General features: G+C 37.3%; 1 protein-coding gene across 2 annotated transcripts in view; it reads left to right on the plus strand.

Annotated features, from left to right (window-relative positions):
* Positions 1-19,636, plus strand: part of HIBADH (3-hydroxyisobutyrate dehydrogenase) — an 85,915-nt gene extending 66,279 nt beyond the window's left edge. For both annotated transcript variants that reach the window (XM_074862057.1, XM_074862065.1), the window contains 4 exons: positions 5,467-5,600; positions 6,181-6,257; positions 13,187-13,343; positions 18,651-19,636. In XM_074862057.1, the coding sequence (XP_074718158.1) occupies positions 5,467-5,600; positions 6,181-6,257; positions 13,187-13,343; positions 18,651-18,809 (527 nt within the window). In that variant the 3' untranslated portion in view covers positions 18,810-19,636. The remainder of the gene's footprint in view (positions 1-5,466; positions 5,601-6,180; positions 6,258-13,186; positions 13,344-18,650) is intronic.
* The last annotated feature ends 4,293 nt before the right edge of the window (positions 19,637-23,929 follow it).

Genomic DNA, 23,929 nt, shown 5'->3' on the forward strand with positions numbered 1-23,929 from the left:
AATAACTAGTCTCCTAGTGGTTATTTTAAATTTATAGTCTGATTTTAAATATTCTGCTTTTATTTCCAGTAGGGATTTGCAGCTGATTTTGCTTTTACATTCCTTTTAATTGGTTTTGCATTTATATATGTAGCAAAACAATAGTAACCTTTTCAGTCTATCCTTGTGTATCTTGGTTCAACTTTTTGTGAGTTGCAAAAGACAAAGTATTTCATGAGAGCTGGCGGATACTTAAGAAGAACTGCTTAGTGCTTAAAAACACATACACACAAGATACACAGATGCAGGCTCTCAACTTCAACCTATCTGAAAGAGAGCAAACATGACAAGAAACTGCTTTTCTGAGGCAACTATGGTTGCTTAAACTACATTTTTTGCAAAAATAACCGAATAAAGGACCAGTGTTCCCTTGCAGTTCCCAAAGCCTAACAGGCTATTAGGCTTGAGAGTGCAACATTGTAAAATAGGAGAGAGGATTAAACCTCTAGCACTGTTTTTCTTGTTTATTTTTTAATCCAGTTTAGATCACAAAATTAGTTGTTAAAATTGCTCGATAGACTACATGTTGAATAGAAAAATTACAAAATGGATGGTTTTTTGCCTAAGCTTTTCAATGTTATAGCCGTTATCTCCAGCTTATCCTTTGGAGTCTCTGAAGCAGCTATATTCATATCGTTTCAGTTTTTCTTCTCAACTTTGTCAGCAACAAATTTTTTTTAACTGCAGGTGCAACCAACAGTGGTTTAAATATTTTAGCACAGGGATATGCTTGGGTGTCCTGTGTTTTCAGCAGTGTAACTTTCAGCATCGGTGCTGTAATATGTAGCCTTATAATACTTCTTTTTAACTCATCTGCACTCTGCTCTTCTTATAGAAGCGTAATAAAACTGGAACCAATAGCAGATACTTTCATGTAACATCTTTACATTAACATCTTTTTTCTAGCAAATTGTATTCTTAATAATAAACAAACTGAAACCAAGCTGCTTTATGATGTAGCTACAAAGGTAAGACTTTTTTTTTTTTTCCCAAACTGGAAACATCAATGGCAAATTACAAGGCTTCTTCCACCATGTTAAATACTGTTGTAATAAACACAGAAAAGTGAATATGGAAGGGTGTGGTGGCTACTAGACTGCCTGGCCTGGAGGCTAAAACTTGAGGTCATCTCCAAACTGTCCCAGGATAGCTGCAACCAGTTGCTGTTGTCATATGAGGGCTCCTAAGCCTCCATTCACTTTTTCATCTAAAATTTTGAACTCAGGAACCACTCTGCATCAGATTCACTGAGCAATCCATTGGCGATCAAAGTGAGAAGCACGTGGATTGAACTAATCCTTGCCCCACAAATAGCTCAGCCAGATGTGACAGGATGCTTTGAAGAGCAGTTCTTTATGTACCTCTTCTGATAAAATAAATTAATTTTTCAGATCTTAATCCAAAACCTTCTAGTACCCAAGTGGGAAACCCATCTCCTGAGTGGGTATGCCATACTGCAGTGCTACTGTATAACTTCTCACCATGCTTTTTCCCAGATTCATTTTTCTGCATGCCCCTCCACTAGCTAGATCTCTTATATTTATCTGCAAACCTATTCCTGTCAGTTTATATGTCTGGAAAAAACTCTGATGGTGTTATGACCTATTGACTTGGAGTTGAGCTGCTCTGTGGGATCTGCCGGTGTGACCTCCTTAAAGGATTCTGCACACAGGTTTGGGGAGATCATCCTAGAGAAGCTCAGTGTAGGACTGCAGCCATGGGCTCCAGCAATCTTGCTTTGCAGCGGAGGAAATCTTACACATGCTAATTACAAATACAGTTTCTCAGAAAACCATTCCCTGAGGATGGGAAGAGGCTTTTTGTATTTTAGAGAGAACAACTAGATTCTGAAGGACTTTTGGCCCTAATCAGCAGTGGTACATAAAGCACTATCTCAGGTGGTAAGAGATCTTTAAAAAAAATCAAAAGATGAAAAATAATCATTAACTTTTGAAAATTACATTAGCTGCTCTGCTTTCTCCATTGCTCTCTTTTACTGGCTTGTATTGTTGGTATGGAATCTGTGTTTGTGAAATAAAGCTGTGCATTCTTATCTAATGATTTTTTATTTCTATTTTTAGCTGAAGTTACAGTTCTTGTTCCTCTAGATGCCCTGCCAATTTTTTTTTAAATTGCCAGTGTTATAGATTTGCTATGTTGCTTGTTTAATTCTGATAAAAGAGCTGATAGTTGGCAAGGACCCTAGATGATAAAATTTACCATGAAGTAAACTGGTTTTTGTTTTTAAAAAGATAATTTTCCAAGCCTTCTGCATTATACAACAAATTGCTCTTTTTTCCTCTTAACTAATTTATTTTTTCTACTTGAAATGTAAGTGTTTGAACAAGTGAGAGAGTGCAGCTGTCAGAAGATTAACCAGCTGAAAACTATTGTCAGCATTAATTTTGCTCTAATAAATGATTCTCTGAAGCTATTTAGCAGTCTGTAATCCAGATACAAGGCTATTGACCTATGATGGATAGTACTGGATTTTGTTTGTAAGCTTTGACTTAAATTGTCTACTTAATTTGCTGCAGGTCAGATCACAGGATTAGGCCTGTAAAGGCCATTATGTGGTTTGAATAAAAATAGCTAGAGGAATGGAATGAAAATCATTGTGTTTATTAATGTAGCAATCTTTGCGGTCATGTACATAGTAAACTGGTAGCCAACAAAATGACAATGACCTGTTTGTGTTAGCTCTAAATCTAGGCTTTGCTCTTAGCCCAGTTCCTGTGAGTTGCCCAGGGAGGAGTTGTTCAAGTGAGATTAAGGGTTGGCTGCAAATAGGGTGTCTCTCAAACTGAGCAGAAAGATCTTTACCATTGTAGATATTTCAGTACCTCGACAGTGTTGTATATATAGACTGATTTTTTTTTAAGTTTTTTTTTGAACTTGGGATTTAACTGAGTTCTGGATGCTCCAGTTCTGGACTCACCAGTACAAGAAAGATACAGATTTACTGGAGTGAAGATGATGAAGAGACTGGAGCATCTTTCACATGAGGAGAGACTGAGAGCTGAGACTTTCTAGCATGAAGAGAAGGCTCAGAGGGGATCTTATGAATGTGTATAAAAACCTGATTGGAGAGAATGAAGAAGAGGGAGCTAGACCAGTAGTGCCCAGTGACAGGACAAGAGGCAATGGGCACAAATTAAAACACATGAAACTCCATTTGAAACACAAGAAAACACTTTTTTACTGTGAAGGTAGTCAAATGGTGGAAGAAGTTGCCTAGAGAGGCTGTGGAGTCTCCATCCTTGGACATATTCAAAAGCTGATTGGACACGGTCCTGGGCAACCTGCTCCAGTTGACCCTGCTGGAGCAGGGGGGTTGAACTACATAATCTTGAGATGTCCCTTCTAGCCCCAGCAATCCTGCAATTCTGTGATTTTAGGTTGTAATATATGTTGAGCAGCTACTTCATCAGGAGGAGCCTCTTTCCTCTACTCTGTTGCCTATTTTCACATAATTGGTAGATATTTACTATTTTTGAGACCTTGATCTGTCAAATTTGTCTGAAATTCTTCAGTGACTTCAAAAGATGGTGTAGGTTGGAAGGCAGGATGGGGGAAATAAATGCTTGACAGATACAGATAGGGGCATCTGTAGACATAGTCACACAGAGCAGTTGCAAGGAGACAGTGCATCAATGGAAATTTTTATAGGAAAGCAAACAAAAATTCTTTGAATTCTTCAGGTTGAGGAGCTGCAGAGTAACTGTCCTTGATGTTGGAAAGCAAATCCAATACTGACCACTTTATTCTTTAGCTGTGGCACAGCACTTACATGGGCTTAAGGCTTTAAGTTGAGAGAAGCTCTGATTATCCTGCTATGGTTGCCCACTTTATCAGAAATTTTGTGTACAAACTTGGTTGTGATGGTGCTTAGTTGTGGCCTTATTTTTTTCTTTCTATTGTTTTTTATTGCATAATTTCATTTATTAATGGGGAACAAGGAAAACAGAAGTGACCTGTTTAAGTGGGATGTATTTCTAACAGAATGATTTTTTTTTTTTTGTTATTTGAGGTTAGACTGTATTTTTTTATTTGGTTGTTTTTTTAAAAAAAAAGCTCTGTCTTCAACTGATAAGCTTTTTAAGAGCACATTTTCATTTGTAGCTACACAACATCTAGCTCAGTGAAGGCAGTTCCAGTTACTCTCTGGAAACTATTTCAATAGAAACATTTATTAATGTTTAATGGTAGCTAGTTGATGACAAAGAACAGTGAACCATAGCTGGAGAGCAGCCTGCCTTACTGTGGAAACAAAATGGTCCATCACGTGGTGGAAGAACAAACTGTTTCACTTGGACATTCTGATTGTAAGAACACTTGTACCTAGTTGAGCACGTTTAATTTGAAAGTAGGTCGTTATGCTGCAGCTGTACATCCTAACAGGATGAAGTTTGATGCATAGCCCAGAAAATTTATAGTGGCTATGCTTCTTGCTAAAATGAAAAATAGTGAGGAAGCTGATGTGTCCATCAGTTTGGGCCAAATTTTTCTAGCAGTTCTACCCATTAAATGTTGGGGATGAGGAGATTAAGGATGTATGAGTAATTCATATTAGAATTAGGCTTCTTCTAAGGAATATTTCATGGAGGTGATAAATATCACATGAAAAATTTGCTGGTTTTGTTCTTAGGAACTGTATAATCAAAGAACTGTGGTGTGTGCTTACTGACCTGTGATAAAGACAAGACAGCCTTATAGGAATAAAACTGGGAATAGTGTGTGTGTGTGTGTATGTGAATCATTTTTTCATTTTTTTTTTACATAGTTCTTTACATCGTTGTATATGTATTAAGTTTTGTGTAGGAAACTAACTCAAAGTTGGTCAAATTAAGTAAAATTTTGCTTCAGATTAGAAACATAATAAACTGCAGAGATTCAGAACGCTTGGTTTTATATGCCTGTGTCTTTTAGATGTTCAATTACATGAAAATCGGGAAGCATTGATAAAAATTAGCTTAGGTTTTGAAAAGCTGATAAAAGCAGAGTTAACTTTGAGCAATAGTTTGTCAATAGTTGTATGTGAAGAGCAGTTTGGCAAAACAAGTTTTATTTAGTAATTCAGATTCAGTGAATTCTGTGGGGTGCAAAGTTGCAGAAAGGATTCATTGTTTCTTCATATGAAACTATAGAGTGACATTGCCAGTTTTCTGTAAGTCTTGTGAATTGTTTATCTACTAGTATGCCTGAAAGATAAGGTGGCTTTATCTTCATCAAACATTTGAGAATTAAGATCTCTGATTCTGTAAGTACTGGGACTATAGACTAACTTTTACATATACTTTGAGAGATTCATCATAAGTGCAGTATTAAGCACATAAATTTTACGTCATCAGACCCTTACTGGTAAGATAGACTACTTAAGGGGTTTTTTTAAATAGTGATATTAAGTCCAATGTTGTCTTGATTCAGGTGTTGGAGCTGCTCGAGCTGGAAATCTTACTTTCATGGTTGGTGGAGTGGAACAAGAATTTGATGCTGCCAAAGAGTTGCTGACATGCATGGGTTCTAATGTGGTCTACTGTGGAGAGGTTGGAACCGGACAGGTAATGCTTCCTGAGGTGTTTCTAGTTACCTCGGTCTTTTATTTTTGATGCTTTGTTTTTCTTTAATGGTACCTACTCTTTTATTCCAGAACTAAATGCGTCTGTCTATAATCTATCTTTGTACTTGTTTGCTTGTTTACTTGTCTTCAACTATGTGTTTATAAAATAACCTCATGACATTCTTCTCCAGCATGTTGTACAGCTTAGTACCAAAACATCTGACCGGGTGCTTCTCCACATTGGATTGTTGAGATGATACTTCTTAGAGGACACAGATTTTAATTTTGTTTCTTCTAAAATTAGATTTTCTGAATGTGCTGGAGAACAAAGAGCTCCTACATGCCATGTATTCTAACTGAGCTCCTGTACTAAGAAAAAGTATTTCCTAATCTCTGAAGAAACCATAGGGCAGCTTTCATTGACTTTATACTATCATAAATCTGTTCTTACTGGTGCTACCTTTAGAAGAGAGCTGTCAGAATGTATTTGATCATACTGTCCCAGACCTAGTTAAAGAAGATTCCTACATGTTATGTCTATGAAAATGCAGAAACTAATTGATGGTTTAACTTATTTTCAGGCCGCAAAGATCTGCAACAACATGCTCTTGGCCATCAGTATGATTGGAACTGCTGAGGCTATGAATCTTGGAATCAGGTTTGCTTGATTTTTGTATTGGACTGATTCATTTTTTCTGTTAAGAGTTTTTGTGTTTTACAGTTGACTTTCCCTGAGACAATGATGATTAGATGGCATAGATAAACTTTTGCCAGAAGTTCTCTTATAAAGCCATTAACATGCTAAAGGGATTATTTAACTAAAGTAGGACTCTTCAGAACAGAAATATTCTCCTGTATTTGCTGTATAGGTTGTTGCATTCTGCATCTGAAGTTAACAGTTCATTTGTTCTGCTGTAGTGCAATGTACAGTGATGTTTGTCATGCATTATGAACATGCAGAGGCAATATAGAGGTAACTTTTTGTTTGTATTCTAAGCTAGTGTATTCAGAGTATTATACTCCCATATGGCTCATTGGCTTTGTTTACTTTGTTAAATTGTTCCAAAATATATTGTAAAGTAAAACTTCTAGTACAGTGTGTATATCAAATTAAGATCAAAGCATAAAAAAGAAAATCTACCTTTCTGTTCGACTTTACCACTGCGGTTTGTCCTAATTGCAAAAACTCCTACTTCGTCAAAAAGCTGGAGTATGCTCCACTACACTTTTATCCATGCTAAGAGTACCATTTCTTTTCTAGCAGGTGGTATGTCTGACTTGTAAGTGGCAACATAGTCAAACAAAATTATTTTTCCTTTCCAATTGTAACCTATTTATTTTGCTGTGGTCTTTGAGATTTTGGGGTTTTTTCCCAATAGAGTGCATGAAAGTACCAGTTCAGAATCACAGTATTTGAACCTTTAATAAATTCTTCTAGCCAGATCTAAATCATTTGCAAATTTATAGACAGAGAAGTCCTATGTTTGAAGAGATTATCTTGCAACTGTGTATCTTTTAAGGGCTCTTCATGAATTATTTATCTGCACAGTAGCATCCTTAAAATTGGCCTGCTAAAACTACAGATATTGTAGATACTTATCAAGTGGGCTTTAGACCGTGTGTTCATGTGGATTTGCTACACTATAAAAACAGCAAGAGGGCATCAAATGTTTAAATAAATAAAAAAGAACGCCTACATATGCACACATACACAAGGCAATGTAATGGATTCACATTTCCTCTTAATTACCATATCAAGATGCAGTTGTTTTATTGAATTGCCCTTGTCTCAGATGTTAGACTATCTTGACCTATTAAGTTGTCATGTTGTAATTGAGATAAAAGAGGAATTTGCTTTGCATCAGTGCTAATTGGTTTATCAATATCCTGTACCATTTACATTTTAAAATTGAGAGCCTGTAAGATACTGAAGCATGTCTGCATCAAGCCGTAATAAAAACAGTAGCATTGTTTACAACTATTGTAATCCAGTGTAGTGTAAAGCTTTCATCAGGTTCTGTTTTAAGTCATGGTTCACTTAATAAAGCATATGCAACTGATTTTTCATTATATTTTTATCTACATTTGTAGGAATGATTAGAGTTAAAATTGAAGATAGAATAAAATCAAGACGTTTGGAAGACAGATATTCTGGGCGTGTAAGCCCTGTGCAGAATGAGTTGATGTCTGCAGTCACTGTAGCTTGAAGGTGTTTAGAATTTTCATTTTTCATTTTGTCCTTTTCCAGTTTAAATTTTGGCTGAATTTGTATACAACATTTGTAAGCAAAAATCCAGTGTGAAGGGGGCAATATACAAACCTTCCTACCCTACAATCATGATAATCAAGAAGGAACTGTACTTACTGTAGAAGAATCCTACTGATTGTAACCTGAATTATACAAAGAGCTGAATCTCATTTAGTCTGAAACTGCATGAGATTTAAGACAGAGGCAGTAATTTGAAGCCTTATGAAGTAATTTAGAACCCTTGTATTGATTTTAATGTGCTGCAATTTAAATCCTGGAGAAGATGACTTCTGCTTATAACTAGAACAAGAGCTTTACACTTTTGGTGTGTACAAATTTCTTTTTTTCAAGTCTAAAACTCAAAGGATAGTGTGGCTGCCTAGACTGGAGAGAGTAGGAAGCTGAACTTGATTTATTAGATTGATGCATATCTGGTGAAGAAAGTCTGACTATGACCTAATAATGGTAAAGGACACTGGAAATCTAAAAAATTCATAATATGAGCTCAGACATGTTCTTAACTTTTAGATAGAACATAAAATATCTTCATGTCATACATTGTGTATATCTGCTACATCATTTAAATCTTGAGTTTTATGGACTTTGGATAATTAATTATTCAAAATATTGCTGACTGAACTAGATGTAACTGGAAAGTCATATTACAGCACCTTACAGAAACCAATATATACTCTGAGCTTAAGTCTTCAAAACAATAATGATATTAATTCTATTAATAAACCACTTCTTCTCTAATGTTTTCATAGACAATGCAGCCTAAATTTTTGTTTTCTGAAGCAGAGTTACTGTTATATTCATTTCAGATTTTTAAATTGTCTGCTATTGTTTTGTTTATTTTATATTTGAAATTATAGAATTTTTCCAAACTACAACATAAGTAACAAATAGGATGTGGTGAGGAAGGAAAACTGATATTAATGAGCAAAAATTCCACAATAAACTCCCAGAAAAACAGGCAATATTGCTATGTAATTTCTGCATTTATATTCCACTTCTTTTCTGCTTTACACTAACATCATCTTTATTTACTGATCATCTTCATTTACTAATGAAGATGTCCCTTTTCACTGAAAGTGATTTGGTTTAGATTCCAAAACTAATTTAAAAAAAAAAATCCATCCTGAGTTCTGACCACTGAAATGCTTGTTTTGTTATGTTTTGTTTTTTCCATTAATTTCCTGATGCTTTATGAATGTTGCTACTAAAAGAAAGTGTGGCAGACGTTCTGGAAATGAGTTCACATTGTCATTTATATTCTCTTTTTTTCTAGCATGATAGTGCAACTTATAAGTAGAAAAATCTTGAGTAGATTTTGCTATACAGTTTTACGGATAATGTGCATATTGCAAAATACTGTAGTGACTTACTGTGTCAAACCAACACACAGAGTAAATGTAAACTTCACAAATAAAAAATAACGCATTAAGTGATCTGTCCACAGCCAAAGACTATTTTTCTTTTTCTTTTTGCTGATCATCTCAGTGTCGGTAACTTTCTTTTACTGAGCCCTGAGTTCCAGTGAAACAATGTCTATCTAATACTAGCAAAATAAAGCTCGGAAATGAAATATTGCTGATACCTGGTTTGTGTTTAGGTCAGATGGAAGTTTCTGCCTATCAGGCAGTTTGCGGTCCTTTCAGAACTGCCTGCACAGACTCAGGGAAGGGCTTATGGGGTGACACAAGGCAGGGCAAGATTGCTCAATATGGTTGGGATATAAGGGACCAGGAGACCAGTAAGGGCTCTATGGCAGTAATCTCACTGCAAAATCACTTTTGTACGTCCAACAGCAGAGAAAGTCATCTCTATGAGGAGGGACTGCAGTGTCACCCAGACTTATGCCAAAAGCTGCAAATACAGCTCTTCCCTAAGCAATTTTACTGTATATGGATTTGTGCCTGCTTTTTTAGATACGTAAGGTGAAAAGATGGTAAAAGAACTTTGCCCTCTGATGCTGAGTCTAAACATGGTTTCAGTCTCTAGATCTGGTTTCTGTGGGCACCCCTGAGCTGTAGATGGAAGACATGAGCAGAAATGGGAGTCAACAGCATAGAGAGGAGCGTATGCTCCAGGCTGAGGGATGATTAGCCCTGGGCACATCCCCACTGCAAATTTTAGAAAGAGTACCTGGCAAAATAATTCCTCCAAGAGCACTGTGGCTCTGCTGTCTTTGGCATGGGACTATAGCTAAGTCTTGTGAAGGATAGTAATGACACTCGAAAGCACTTACCTTGTTTAAAATGCCAATGGCAAAGTCATTTTTAGCTGTGATAGAAGGGTCCTGAGGTTCTGCTTGAATATTTGCAACTTCATATGGTATTTATCTGAAGCATCTTGAGATGGGAAACTCTCAACAGTTGAGCTACTTCAGTTGTTACACCTTAAAATGAAATCAGGATGTATCTTTTTTGTGATATGCCATTTCAATTTTTCTGTCTGTTCCAGACTGAACTCTTGGAGGAGTGTATGAAAATTTCTGTACGTGGTTTTATCAAAGCTCAGCAAAACTTGAGTTTTGAGCAGGGATCCTATTTTAACCATTTGGTTTGGTCTGTTGCTGAGTTCCTGCTGTTCAGTTCATTAGGAATGTTATCGAAGAAGCATTGATTTGAGGGAAGCAATTGTTTTTGCTTTATTATAAGTACAGTTAATACATGGGCTTCTTTTCTGCTTATAAGGGAGAAAAACATTTTGGTAATTGTAAATTCACACGTGCATGCACAAGCTCTTGCCACATCCAATGGCAAGTTGTTATGGGGACTGGCAGACTGTCATCATTTTGATAGCTTGAGCAGTATATCTCTTGAACAGCGATGGAGCTCTTATGCAGAGAGTATCATATGTTCCCAGCCAATTTACAGGGAAACAGCAATAACATTTTATCATGGTTGAGAGCCCAGTAGCTGCTTCCTATTAAACTTGCCCTTTCAGATACCTGTCTTGGATTAATTTGTTGATTTCAAATGGAAACTCAGTCTTCTCCACTGAAGCATGACTTTCTAGGATAGACTCTCACTGAATGACAATTACTGTATATTCTAGCCGGTTTCAGACCATTACAAGCTTTGGGCACACTGGAAGACAGAGGACTTCTTCAGTAACTGATTTTAATACACGTCTAATTTTAACTGTCAGTTATATATGCACCAGTGGATGAATCCTCAGAAAGATGAAATGCAAAGCACTTCTAACTTGCTCTTATTAATGATACACTTGCTGCAAAGGAGAAAAAAAAAAATTAGGTTCAGGTCTCCTGAAGAGAATCTGCATGGTGTTTAAGAGCAATGAATTTTGAAGAAGCAGGGATTTAAACTGACACTATCTTCCTTTTTCATTTCTTAGAGCAAAAGTATGCCAGATCTAGTGCAGACAGTATTTTAGATATATCTGTATAATACACACATATCTTTTAAAGTACACTTTCACAGAGAAGTAGTTGGACCGCTGTAAGAAGAGCATTCTTTGGGAGGGTTATATGCATTTTGCGTTATACTCGTAGCTGTAATTATGGGCCTCTGCATGCAGCTAGATGTGGCACAAGCAGGCACTACAATACTGATCTGGATGTAACAATGATAAGAAAAAAAACAAACCAAGAGATATATTTTGGCCAAAAAAGCAACCTTGCTGTATTTGAAAGCTCAGGCATTGTCTGTTCCCAGTGTGGGTTTTTTGGATGACTACTATTAAAGCACTTATTCAGAGTGGCTCTTGATGAAGATGTTGATACACTATGCAAGATAAAAGTGCAATTCAAATACTGTGAAAATATATTGGTGCTGGAAAATACTTTTTTTTAAAAAAAAAGAAATGGCCGTTGAAAGCATTCAGTTGAGTCAGAAGGTTGGAAAAAAATGGGGAGGAGAATAAAGCTTGATCCTATTCAGGCCAGCAGGGGACTTGCTATTGAATTCCAGGGGCTGCTGCAGCATTTCGTAAATAAGAGTGCACAGCAGTAACGCTAAAAAGCTACCTTTGCAGCACAGAATGTGATCTTGCTTTGTATTAGGAGGGCAGAATTGCAGGAGACACGTGCCATTATGGGAACAAGAACCATTCTGTAGGGCCCACTGTCTTAAATGTAGTTTTTCAAATCCAAAATGCCTACTGGAATAAATAGACATAAATTCTAGCAACTATTCCATTGGTAATGAGCTTTTCTCACCTACAAATTAAAACCTTGAGTGCTACAGCACCTGGAAGCAGTGTTAGGATCACCATGGCTATGCAGATCTGCAAAAAGTCTGTGGTGTAAGAGCTAGAGTGTTGACTTCTATATAAAACCTTTATAGAAGGCTGTGATATATCCCTTTAAAAATCTCCTTTTCTTATCTTGGATTGTTACTGGAGATAATTCCCTTGCTTTCTTTTTTGTCATGAGCATAACTGAACATTGTACAGGGCCAGATAAACTGCTGCTGCTTGTCATTGGTGTAAATGCAATTGGTGTAAAATTACTCTTGCAACTTAATATCAGCATAAATGTTAATTCATAAGAGGGTTAATTTCCTATAATACTGAAGAACTTTCAGGGTCTACATTGAGCAGCAGTTTATGCCATCAGCTCCATGATAGGACAAATGACGTTTCTACTTGGACAAGCTTTGTTTTATCAGGATCAGTAACCTTATCAACAGTTGACCCAGAACTATAATATATTGTTGCAAATAGATAACATATGTCACAGTGAGAGGCACGCTTGCCTCATAAGCAGGAGTATATAATGAAGATTTAAGAATAGTAAAGGAAAGAATGTACAGATGTATACAATAGCAATATTTTTTGAGAAGTGTAGCATTTTTGCTCACATTGTAAGAGCAGGATCATTTGTATTATCCTGCTTACATCAAAAATGCACTAGCACTCATGTATAAACACATCACACAGGTACTTTCATGCTGCCATACTTGCTTGTGAATTTTTTTACTTTGTTCAGCTTTAGCAAATATAATTTTGATACGAAGAACCAGTATGTGACCTAGTAGGTAGCAGAACACAGAATGCCTTTTAGTAATTGAAATACAAGGGAACTACTGTTCTCAGAGAACCTTTATTTTGCTTGCACTTCCAAAATTGCTAGGTGAAGGGGATTTGCTTAGTGCAAAAGGAAAAAAGCTCTGAAAACCTACTGGTTAAATGGTGGATTGATGCTCTTTAATTTAAGATACGGCATCCCTACCCCCAATATCAATACTCTGTCATTTTTCATGACTTACAATAAAGGGAGAGAAATGACGGTACCGTCCTAAGATATAAAATAAGTCACCCATGTCTTGTGCATTTTGACATTAACACTTCTCTGCCTTGACCTTTGACAGATTAGGCCTTGACCCAAAGCTGCTGGCCAAAATCCTAAATATGAGCTCAGGTCGCTGTTGGTCAAGCGACACATACAACCCTGTTCCTGGAGTGATGGAAGGAGTACCATCTGCTAATAATTATCAAGGTGGCTTTGGAACAACACTCATGGCTAAGGTACATAACACTCGCATGTAAATTACGTCAGTTGCTTCTCTCTCGTCTTCTAGCAAACGTTCTTCTCAGTGAAAATTTATGATTACAGGGAAATATGTGTGCATGAACAGAGGGGAATCCAACCTCTTACCATATCTCTGAATTAATGAGTTGTGTAGGGGGCTTTTCCTTAGCCTCCACCCTCTTTCTAGCCACTCTTACTGCTGAGCTGCTCAATGAGATTATATGCACTGTCTTTTTGAGTTCTGCCTTAATCCAGGAGCCCTGATGGACTTGTGTGTACAGCAAGCATTCAGCAAGCCATTTAGGTGCCTCTTGCATGACTGCTCTAGAATTTAGGAGTCTAAGCTCAAGAGAGCAATTCGGGGAAATCCAGGTGACCTAATTAGGTGCAAATCAGTGGCATAAGAATCTAAGATTTTGGGCCCATCTCTTCCAGATACCTTAAACTGCGCTACTGGACATGCCCTCTAGCATCTTCTTCCTTGCTAAACAAACTGCTTATGTGCTTGTGCTTGTCTAAGGCCATTTGGAATGCAGAAAGCAGACAAGTTTCAACCCACACCCCTGCAGACTGATTTTCTGCAGGTATCTGCACCATGCTGTGGGCTTTCCTGAATTGTCTTTGTTGGTGGCAGAAATAGTGCTTCTTGTAATAACCTCGTAATTTAAATTACTCGTCCATGGAGTGGGAGATCTGGGGTTTAGGTCCTTCGCAGCATGAGGAAGTTGCAACCTACAGTTATCCCATCCCAGGAGAGTGCACTTACTGCCATGCTCATGGCTGTTCTAGGAAAAGCACTGTCCTTAGTCACTCTGTGGTCAGGAAAGCAAAACTCTTAGAGGCTAGAGGAAACTAGGCAAGGAGGTCAGGACTCTGCATCCCACTGATGAGGGCACACAGTTGGAGGAAGGAACTCTGACTCTTGAACTACTTCTGCATTTAGCACGATGATTGCCTAAGGTAAAACCAGCCCTGGAAGAGATCTCTCATCTAAGCATGTAAGTGCAGGAAATAATTTCATACTGAATTCAGTGGGGATACTGTCCTGAGGGATGCATTTGAGTTCATAGAGGACAGGTTTTAAGGAATACCAGTTTATGAGTGCTCCCAACTGGTTAGGCATTCTGGCCATTTTCAGCTTTTCCACCTACAGTGGAAATTAAGCACTTAAAACTAAAACAACATTCTCAGAGCCAGTGATCAAACTCAGATATTGCCATGCAAATCTCCACAGTGCTGGAGTTCCTGTATGTAATACCTGCTTACTGATACTGTTCCTGTTGTTTTGCAGTTGATTTATGTCAGTTGGTACATTTGCACATTCAGTGGAACTAGCCAAATTCTGTCCAGAGTAGGTCCAGAGTGTTTTGCATGTGGTAGCACCAAAAAATTTTGCTAATGCTGCATGGCTCAAAACCCCTTAATGGTTGGCCTGCAACATTTTATGTTTGTGGACCAACAACCAGGAGCTTTCATTTCTTTGAGGGATGTGTTAAAATATTGGAAAGCTGCCGTTTTTACATCGCGTTCACGTCATTGAACATAGGGGACAATAAAGTTTTATTTAAATTATTGATTTATGAAATGTGTTAGGTTATTTCTTGGAGTTTGCCAGGGCTATTGATTAGAGATAAGCAACCTGATCTTGGCCCTGCCTCAGCACTCTTGTTTCCATCTTGTGGGCTGTTTTCAGAATCTGTTCTGAATGTTATGCCGTGTTTCTCACTGCAATCTCTGTTCTCATGATTCATAACTCTTACTCTTGTCCAGAATAACCTCATATTATAAATGTGATGGGGGCACATATTTTCCTTCCCTCCCTTTTAAATTTCTTTGTAAAGAGTTTTTTTCTTTTGGTATAAGAGGGACCTTCATCTCTTCTGTAAGCTGCCTTGAAAGATCTTCCTTTCATTGGAGGAATAGCATCCTGGCTTGTGCCTGTTGAAACTGCCAGCTTTTGGTTATAAAGTATCAGTGGTAACTAAGAGGAATATTCCTCAGAGAGGTTTGTAATTGCTGTTCATCTCTTCTGACTATGCGTTTCCTGCCAGTCCTGAAAAGTGCCTTCTTTAGACTGGAATCCTCAGTAAGAAGGGAAGACACTAAATTCCTCTCATGCCTCTTGAACAATGCTATGTTATTCTATATAGATGGAAGATTACTTGATTGACTAAGTAGCCAAGACAGCTGATCTTCCTCAGCATATTATTTGGTGCAGTGGTGACCTCTTTTAAGACACTGCTCCTTAGTTTGTGGAAACTTTTGCTACTATCCATTTCATCCTGGTATGTGATATATCATGCAGTTCATGAATTGTTTGAGTTAGGACTTTTTTTCTGGGAAATACAGAGCATGCTTTTGCCACTTAAGAAAAAAAAAAAGCTATATTCAAAGGAGAAAGAGATAGGTACAACCCTGTGGTTGAGAAGAAGGTACTCCACAATGGAAATATCTGAGAGTGATGCAGTAACACAGTCACTAAGCTCAGTTACTAAACTTCAAGTTACTGCTGACATATCAGATATGTTAGAAGTCAAAGGCTTTCTTAAAAATATTTTTCCAGCAATAGATCTCTCAAACAAAGCCAGAGGATCCTTATTTTAAGTGTTTGGGACAGAGAAGTTTGTCAGACACCTCTGAAAAGCTCTTCAGTCTTGAAATCTTGATACTGAAACATAGAATTTAGTCAATTTAATGTGAAACCTGCTCTAAAGATTTTTGCATTTAAAAAATCTAGTTTACTCGCCGTCTTTATGTCCGAGGCATTGCAGGCCAGAAGTTCCGTCTTTCATTCACAGCAAAGTTGCTAATTGAATGTCTTCTTTGAATCCTGAGAAGAGCTAGATTTCTATCATACTATTCTTGACTCACGTCAAGACAGCCTCTGAGCTTTATTCCAAATGGCAGTTTCATTTACATCAACTGCAAAACAAATGTAAGGAGCCAGGTATTTCCAAAGTGAGCATTGGAAGCAGATTCTGAAAGAGAATGCTTCACTATTCCAAGCTGGGAAAAGGGGGTTGGAATAGTCAGTATAGTGAGACATCTGGAAGATCATGTCAGTTCCAAAGAATATGAGAGGAGCCATAAACTATGCTCTGATTTTTACCTTTTCCAAAAAGGTCAACAAAGGACAAATTTCTTTCAGAGCTGTTCTGTACTATTTCACTTGAGGAATCTCCAACCTCAAGAGAAAAGGTGCAAAATACTTCACAACCTGAAGCTAAAGATAAGCTTTACTTACATTTTGTATTTTTTCTCCTTCAAAGCTCTAATTTATAAAATGGAATTTAAAAAACCAAAACAACCTTCCTGCAGTTTGGAGTCAGGAGTCCTTGTCCATTTAATTATTCAAATGTTGTCTGGTGTTTCAACCATCTTGAAGCCAGAGTTTCATTATTACAGTGAACAGAGCTGCTTTATGAAATTGTATTTGTGCTAGCAGTCTATTCAGAATTTTCAGGGATTGCTTCTGTGAATGCCCCCTCAGAGAGAAATAGATCACAATTACCAGTACCAAAACCAAGCACCTTCACTAGTTTGGAGTTAAATGATTTTGCCATTCTACTATTTCATGACATGATTTAAGCTTTGTTGAATAAAATGGATAATATGGCAACAGGTTTCACCAAGAGGGTTTAGAAGAGGCTAGGAATATGTCATGGAATATCTTATTGTAAGTGAGGTTAAAGTAACTGTTCCTAGATTTGTCAGGTCATAAGTCTTTCAAGAGAATTACTACAAAAGAAGGAATGATCTGCCCTGATGCAGATGAAGAATATTTTTGATCCTATGACATCTGATATGTATGTTTTTCCCATTTTCCTAGATCTTGAAGTCATTCAAGGGAAATAGGAAGAGTAACTATAATTCTGATTTGTATCAGAATGACCTTTATAGAGCCGATTTACAGATCGAAGTGACATTTAGAGAGTAGAGTAAGATCTTGAATTTCCTTGTGCTAATTCAAATCCAGACACACGGAAAGTAAAGACCTGTCTTGTAAGTCATCCCTGAGAAGCCAAAGGTGCTCTCAGCAGTACTACAGTCTCTCAGTTCTTCTGTATCAAAGATTTGTTATTTAAAAAAAAAATAAAACCAGAGCAAATTCTATAAACCACCATAATCTTGGATGGACAGAAAATCCAGGCACTTCCTAGTAACACTTGAGAGGTTCTTTTGCAACTTTCTTGAAACATGGACTGCAAAATTGATTTCGTTAGCAAGATCTTATAAAGGCAACCTTCAGTGCAGGCGTTACTTTCATACTTAGACAAGACATCTGTTTATATATCCAGACCCTTATTAGCTTTTCCTTCTTTGGTTGGTTTCATGTCTGATTCAGCTTAGAATTCAAGACATCGTCCAGCCTAGCTTGTCATTTCTGTCAAGCATGCATGCAGCTGACTATTTCTAGCTAACTATGGTTAGTCAATAGTACCTGGTACTTGCCTTTGAGTTCTGTCCTATTTATTTCAGATTATAGCTGTAGTTGACCAAGGACTCTTGGAGGACAGATTTCAAATTCATCCTCTTTGCAACCTCCCCTCCTTTTTTTGCACCAAATTTAGTGTTTAAAATGCAGTAGAATTACTCTCTGTATCCCTTCATCTTCAGTCATTAAAGAAAACTTTGAGGTGTAACAGACCCAGGACAGTCCCCTCAAGAATTCTTGAATACATCCTTCCAGTTGGGCTGCAAACCATCCATATTCATAAAGTGGCATATGCCTCTCATTTTACTATTAACTGGTCACATTACAGTAAATGTATGTACGCTAAGTGGCTTCAATTTTGTTGTTATTCAAATCCCTCCTGCTTGATTTTTAACCTGTTTTTAGGAAAACGTCCTCTTGTCCAAACAACCAAATGGTGCCATTAGAACCTATGTGAAATGCTTAAATGAATAGCCAGGGAAATTTTTTGTGGAGATGACATAACAAAGTGGAGAAAAAGAGTCTGAGTCTTGCTACCAGGTTATATAGTGATGTAGAATCGTAAAATTCCTCCTGTCCTGAAGGAGGTTGCCTGCCTTGCAAAGTGTGGGGTTTTTCTCTTGAATAACATTGAGTTACTGTTTTAAAAATTAAAAACTAAACAAGACTCCCTTCTTCCAGGACTGAAATTTTAAGGCTGGAGTATTGTATTGTTAGCAGTAAAGTTCTCTTCACAATGGAAGCCAAATAACCTATAATATATACATAGCTATTTATATCCTTGTTGCTTCTCCCCTGACTTTTTCTCTTTCTCTTTCCTTCCATTCTTCCTCTCTGCTCACTTCCTCCCTCTTCTCCCTCCCCACAGGATCTTGGCTTGGCCCAGATTTCTGCCACCAACACAAAGACACCAGTTCCTTTGGGATCCCAGGCACATCAGATCTACAGGATGATGTGTGCAAAAGGCTATGCCCTGAAAGACTTCTCAGCTGTGTTCCAGTTTTTACGTGAGGAGGAAACCTTGTGAGCTGTCCTTTGGAAATGGACGCAATAACAAACCACATTTTTTTATCCTTATAGCTCATTTGAGAAGTATGTGGGTTTAATCAAATACTGTGCATCCTGATCCCATACAGACTAATCATCTTTGGTTGTCTAGATCACAACGAACTCCAGGGTTTTTTCATAATTCTTGAAAAATCAAGCCAGAGGAAGAGATTGTTTGGCAATTAACCAGACAGTGATTTCTTTTTTTTTTTTTAAGAACCATCAAAGTGTTTTTTTCACTATATGCAATAAATAAATATTTTTTTTACGAAACACTTAACCGTTTGCATATAAAATAACTTACATTATGGCTACAAACTTACATGAATAGTAAGAGAATGTTATATAGTGATTTTATGATATATAGTGATCTATTAAAATTAAACATTAATACTTTATGGAAAAAGGGAAGATTTTTTCAAGGAAGAAACACAACTTGAGATGGATTTTTTTTTCCTTGGACCTACTAGCCTTGAGGTGATCAGTAGTGAATTTTTCCTGGGATTCAGGTTGCAGATTAAGTTTATAGGCACTCATTTCTAGGTGGAGAGCTGTTACAGCATGTTTACCTGATAGACTTAGTTAAAATAACATAGAATGTGTGTCCCTCTTGTAAAGCTCCATTATTGTATTTTACTAACCCAATTTTATATTTTCTTGTATTCTGTCACACATTTTCAGAACTCAAGAACAGCACTTACCAGAAGTTCTAACAAAGTGTACATTTGTTTTAGGCAATTACTGAAGTATTTTAAATCTAAACAAACCCCATTATTTTGAAAAGAAATAAAAATCTATACTGGTAAATAGCTGCTGTATGATTATTTGCTTTTTCTTTTGATGCACTCTTGTACACACACAATTAACCAAAAACTTGTACTAAGTGGTCTTCTTTTTTAATTTGCTTGGTTTTCTACAGATTATCTTGCAAAACCAAGCTTTTCAAGAGCTCTTGTTGTGAATGGAGATGGTAATCTATTTGCATATGTATTACCTTAACCATTCACTATCTCTTTGGTCTTGCAAAAGTACAGGCACACACTTGGCTTTGTGAACGTAAATACTCATGTTGATTTCACTAGAACTCCTCACATTCAGACTTAACTTGCAGGCTCTAGGCTTAATGGTCAATTATGCATTTACATTCCTATTTTGGTTGTATGACGGATCCTTTTATATATGCACATTTGAGTAACAAAATTGCATGCTTGAATTAGCTTGGGTCTGAATAATCTTCTGAGAACTTGGACATTATATTTTAACACATTAGTAACATCATACAAAAGTCACTAAACAGTACTGGTTGATCTGTTCTCCTTTCAGTTTTCTTTGAAAATTGTTTGACATTCTAGGTTATTCAGGGATTTGGGGCTCATTAATGTTACATATTAGTGTATGTACATATTAGTGTTACATATACCAGGAGCAATCTTACTTTTAAAAAATAGTTTTTCTCTCTTCTGATAAAACTACTGTTTCTACGGGATTGCATTCACTCAGAAATTAGACACAAAACTACCTGCAGTAAAAACTATTAAAATTGCTAAGTCAACCACTCAGATGCTGGAAAACACAGAAACATGGAACCATAGTTGCAGATATGTGGTTCAACCTTTGGTAACAAGATGACACACTGTAATGTTTTTTTCTATTGGGACTCCTGCCTCACATAATACAAAGGATGGATCTAGTCTCGTAATGAGTTTGGGATCAGGTACCGAAGAATGGTTTTGCCAGTAGAATCCTTGTCCATTTGGAAGTTTTATAATGGATGAGTTAAGGAATTGTAGGAGAGTCCTAGTTAAGTTTGTCTCCTCTATATTTGGCTTGGAAATCTGGCTGGCATCAGCAGGATTGCTGAGAGATGCTTCCTTCTACTGTCCACCTCAGCCGGTAGCAGTGTTTGGTATGAACGTGGTTGCTGGTAACTCGGGGTTTACCAGTAACCTAGGGTTTGCCTGTAACCCTGGGCTTGCAGGAAGCATAACCATGTTTTCTGAAGACATTATATGTGCACATAAATGTTGGGAGCCATGAGGGAAGAGAATATGCTCAGTGAGATACATTCTTTGAAGCTTTTAGCTTCTGAAATCATAAAGGCTCTGTTAAGCATGTGGAGACTTGGTTGTTATTTTTATATTTCTCCCAAAAGCTTATAGCTTAGGCTTCCTGGGGTTCATTTCTCCTTCCCCACAACCTCTGATCAAATTGTAAATTCCTACTCCAAAGCATAGGGTGCTCAAGTTGGAGGAAAGGCTGCCAGAATGCTATTTTGGCAAACCAACAAATTGTTCTGTGGTCTCCTTCTTGGAGTAGGATTTTGGCTGAAATTAAAAACAAAACAAAAAAAAACCCAAAAAACCTCAGCTTCAGGGCAGACAGCCAGCATGTAAAGTTTTAGAACAAGCAGTTAGTTTGGCAAAGTTCGAAACAACTTTTTAAATAAGTCTTATTATGGAAAGTGCCTTGAAAGCTTTAATGATGTCCAATACCTGAAGCCAGTAATACAATTTATATTAGAATACAGAGTTTTTTCCTAATTTTGCAGGGGAATATTGTATGACTGGATACATATAATGGTGGTGGTATTCATGCTAGCTATGGCTATGCTACATGTGCATATGTATATACTGTATCTTTAGCTTGGGGTATACTTCTGGTCTATGGAAATTAAGCAAGTACTAAAACTATTGTCACTGCCAGAAACAGGTGTTGAAAGCTGTAATTTGTTGAGTTGAACAGAAAGATTGTAAAATTGGTTGAATTTCTACGCTAATTACCTCCCAGTACATACACACAAATTAGGTGCAACAAATTAACTGCATATTTTGTAAATGTCCCAAAGGGAAACTTGAGGAAACTTCTTTTTAAATTAGTTTGAATGTTAAACTAGCCCTCCCATCATGCTTACTTTGGAAACTCACCTATATCAAATGCATTTATTGACTAACAGGAAAACACTGACAACCAATAAAAGTGGTGATGGTTTTAAAAAAAAAAAAATCCTAAGCAGCCTTCTCTCATTTATGATTCAGTATAACCTGTCTTAAGCAACTATTTTTGGTGGTCGTTTAACAGAGGAGGCCTTCTATTAAAACTGCTGAGTCCTATATTGCTTTAACTTTATTTATGGCTCTTACAAGCCTCGGGAGGAAGAGGAGGTATTCTGACCAAGTAAAAGTATTATACGTGATATTCTGGCTCTGCTTTAATCAATGGGAATTTTGCCAATAAGTACAATACTGCCAAGATTTCACAGTGTGTGTTGAATGCCCACGTGATTCCAGTGCAGAGGTGGCCAAGATGCAGCTCTGGAGGAGCTTAAGCACATCCCTCTGGCAGGGATTGTGCCACATTACTGGCATCAGGGTTATGAGAAGTTGGAGTGGTGGCTGTGAGAGGAAGGAGCCAGCACGAGCTGGCGAGAAGGTGATATTGCCAGTCTCCATCCCAGCCTTGTCCCACAGTGGATGAGAGAGATGCTGAGGGGAACAGCTGCTGTCCCTGCCTGCCTGAGAACAGAGATACCTGTCTTTTCTGCTGTTTAAATCTCATGGCTCTTTGCCACAAGAAGATTTTATTAAATGGTTTATGGAACAGAAAGACTGGGGCCACCTCTGGAGCAAGCAGAGAAGGGCTACCATCGTACAAGGGCTAATATATTTATGCGATAGATGTCTTTCTATGTTTTTAGTCCACCACCTTGATTTCGAAGACCAAATCTATCTAGGCACAGCTCTGAGGATACTAACTTGATACCTGTATACCCGTGATACCTGTTGCTTTCGATTTGTCTTTACATCATCATCTTCTCTTTCATATAAAAATAGATGTAATTCAGCTTTTCTCAAGAAAAGTTGAGAATAATGTCTGTCTTACAAGGCTGGCTAATAAGTTGTGGAAACTTTGAAGCACTTTAGAAACCTCTGTCATGTTTTCTTGGTGCACTAACACAACATGTGGAACTACAGTTCTCTGCAGTATTTTAGACTTACAGTCTGCTAAGACTCTCAAAGTTTAGGGGACTTGCAGAGGGGAAGCCTTTTTATTGACTTCAGTATCAAGATCTTAGAACTCTTACTGCAAGCCTTGCACACTTGAAAAACTGTATTTCAGTAGTGGGAGAAGTTTAGTTCAACATCTACAAATTAGAATAAACAGTGATTTTGAAGAGCTCCAGCTTTCCATAGCAAGGATGTCTTTCCCGGATGTATGGTCTTTAAAAGCTGCTGGTATTTTTAAGATTTGTTGCTTTCTAGATGTGATTTGGCACAACACATCTTGTGTGGTGGCACAGTTACACATTAATTTTTTTCCAATAAGAATAATAGCAACAGTTACAAAGTTTCTTAGATGGACAGAAAATTAATATTTTTATGGTTGGTGTTTTTGATAGGTGTATGACCTGCATCCATATGGCAGTGATTTTTTTTGGTTTTGGCATTCATCATGGATTGTGAGCACTTGGGGTAAATTTAAACAGGTGGATAAACCTTTCTAAAGTACTAAATGTCTCATAATAACTACTGTATAATTAAAAGCCGTCTGGCTCACTCTGCATTTACACCCAACTCTTCCTTTTGACCTTGACCCTGAGATGAGGTCTAGATTTTCATTTGAGGTCAGAGATAACACAGTCTGTTTCTTCATTTAGTTTTACTGAGCCTCCATTAGTGATGACAGTGTTCTGTTTGTTAAAGTAAATGCTATATATAGAGATAATAAATGTGCTAACATATGTTTTATGAAGTTCACTGATTTAAAAAAAAATGGGACCGCTGGACAAAACCATCTGAAATACAACTGTAGCAGTAGCCACAACACCAGTGTGCTATCGACACCCTGCCAGCTCCCAACATAAAACACAGCACCATGAGGGCTGCTACAGGGGAAAACCAATTCTGGCTCAGCCAGACCCGGTACACCTGGAAAGAAATGCAAATATTGTTACAATACACTTCAGTCCTTACAGTATTTTTAGAAAATAAATTAATTGTATTTTGTCATGTTGAAGTTCAAAGGGGGAACCAGACAAGTAAAACAAAAGTAATAGCTTTCAAATGTAGTCAGACGTAAGCTTTATGTGGCCAGAATCAAGTG

Source organism: Strix uralensis, chromosome 1, assembly GCF_047716275.1.
Source record: "Strix uralensis isolate ZFMK-TIS-50842 chromosome 1, bStrUra1, whole genome shotgun sequence".
Classification (NCBI taxonomy): Eukaryota; Metazoa; Chordata; class Aves; order Strigiformes; family Strigidae; genus Strix; species Strix uralensis.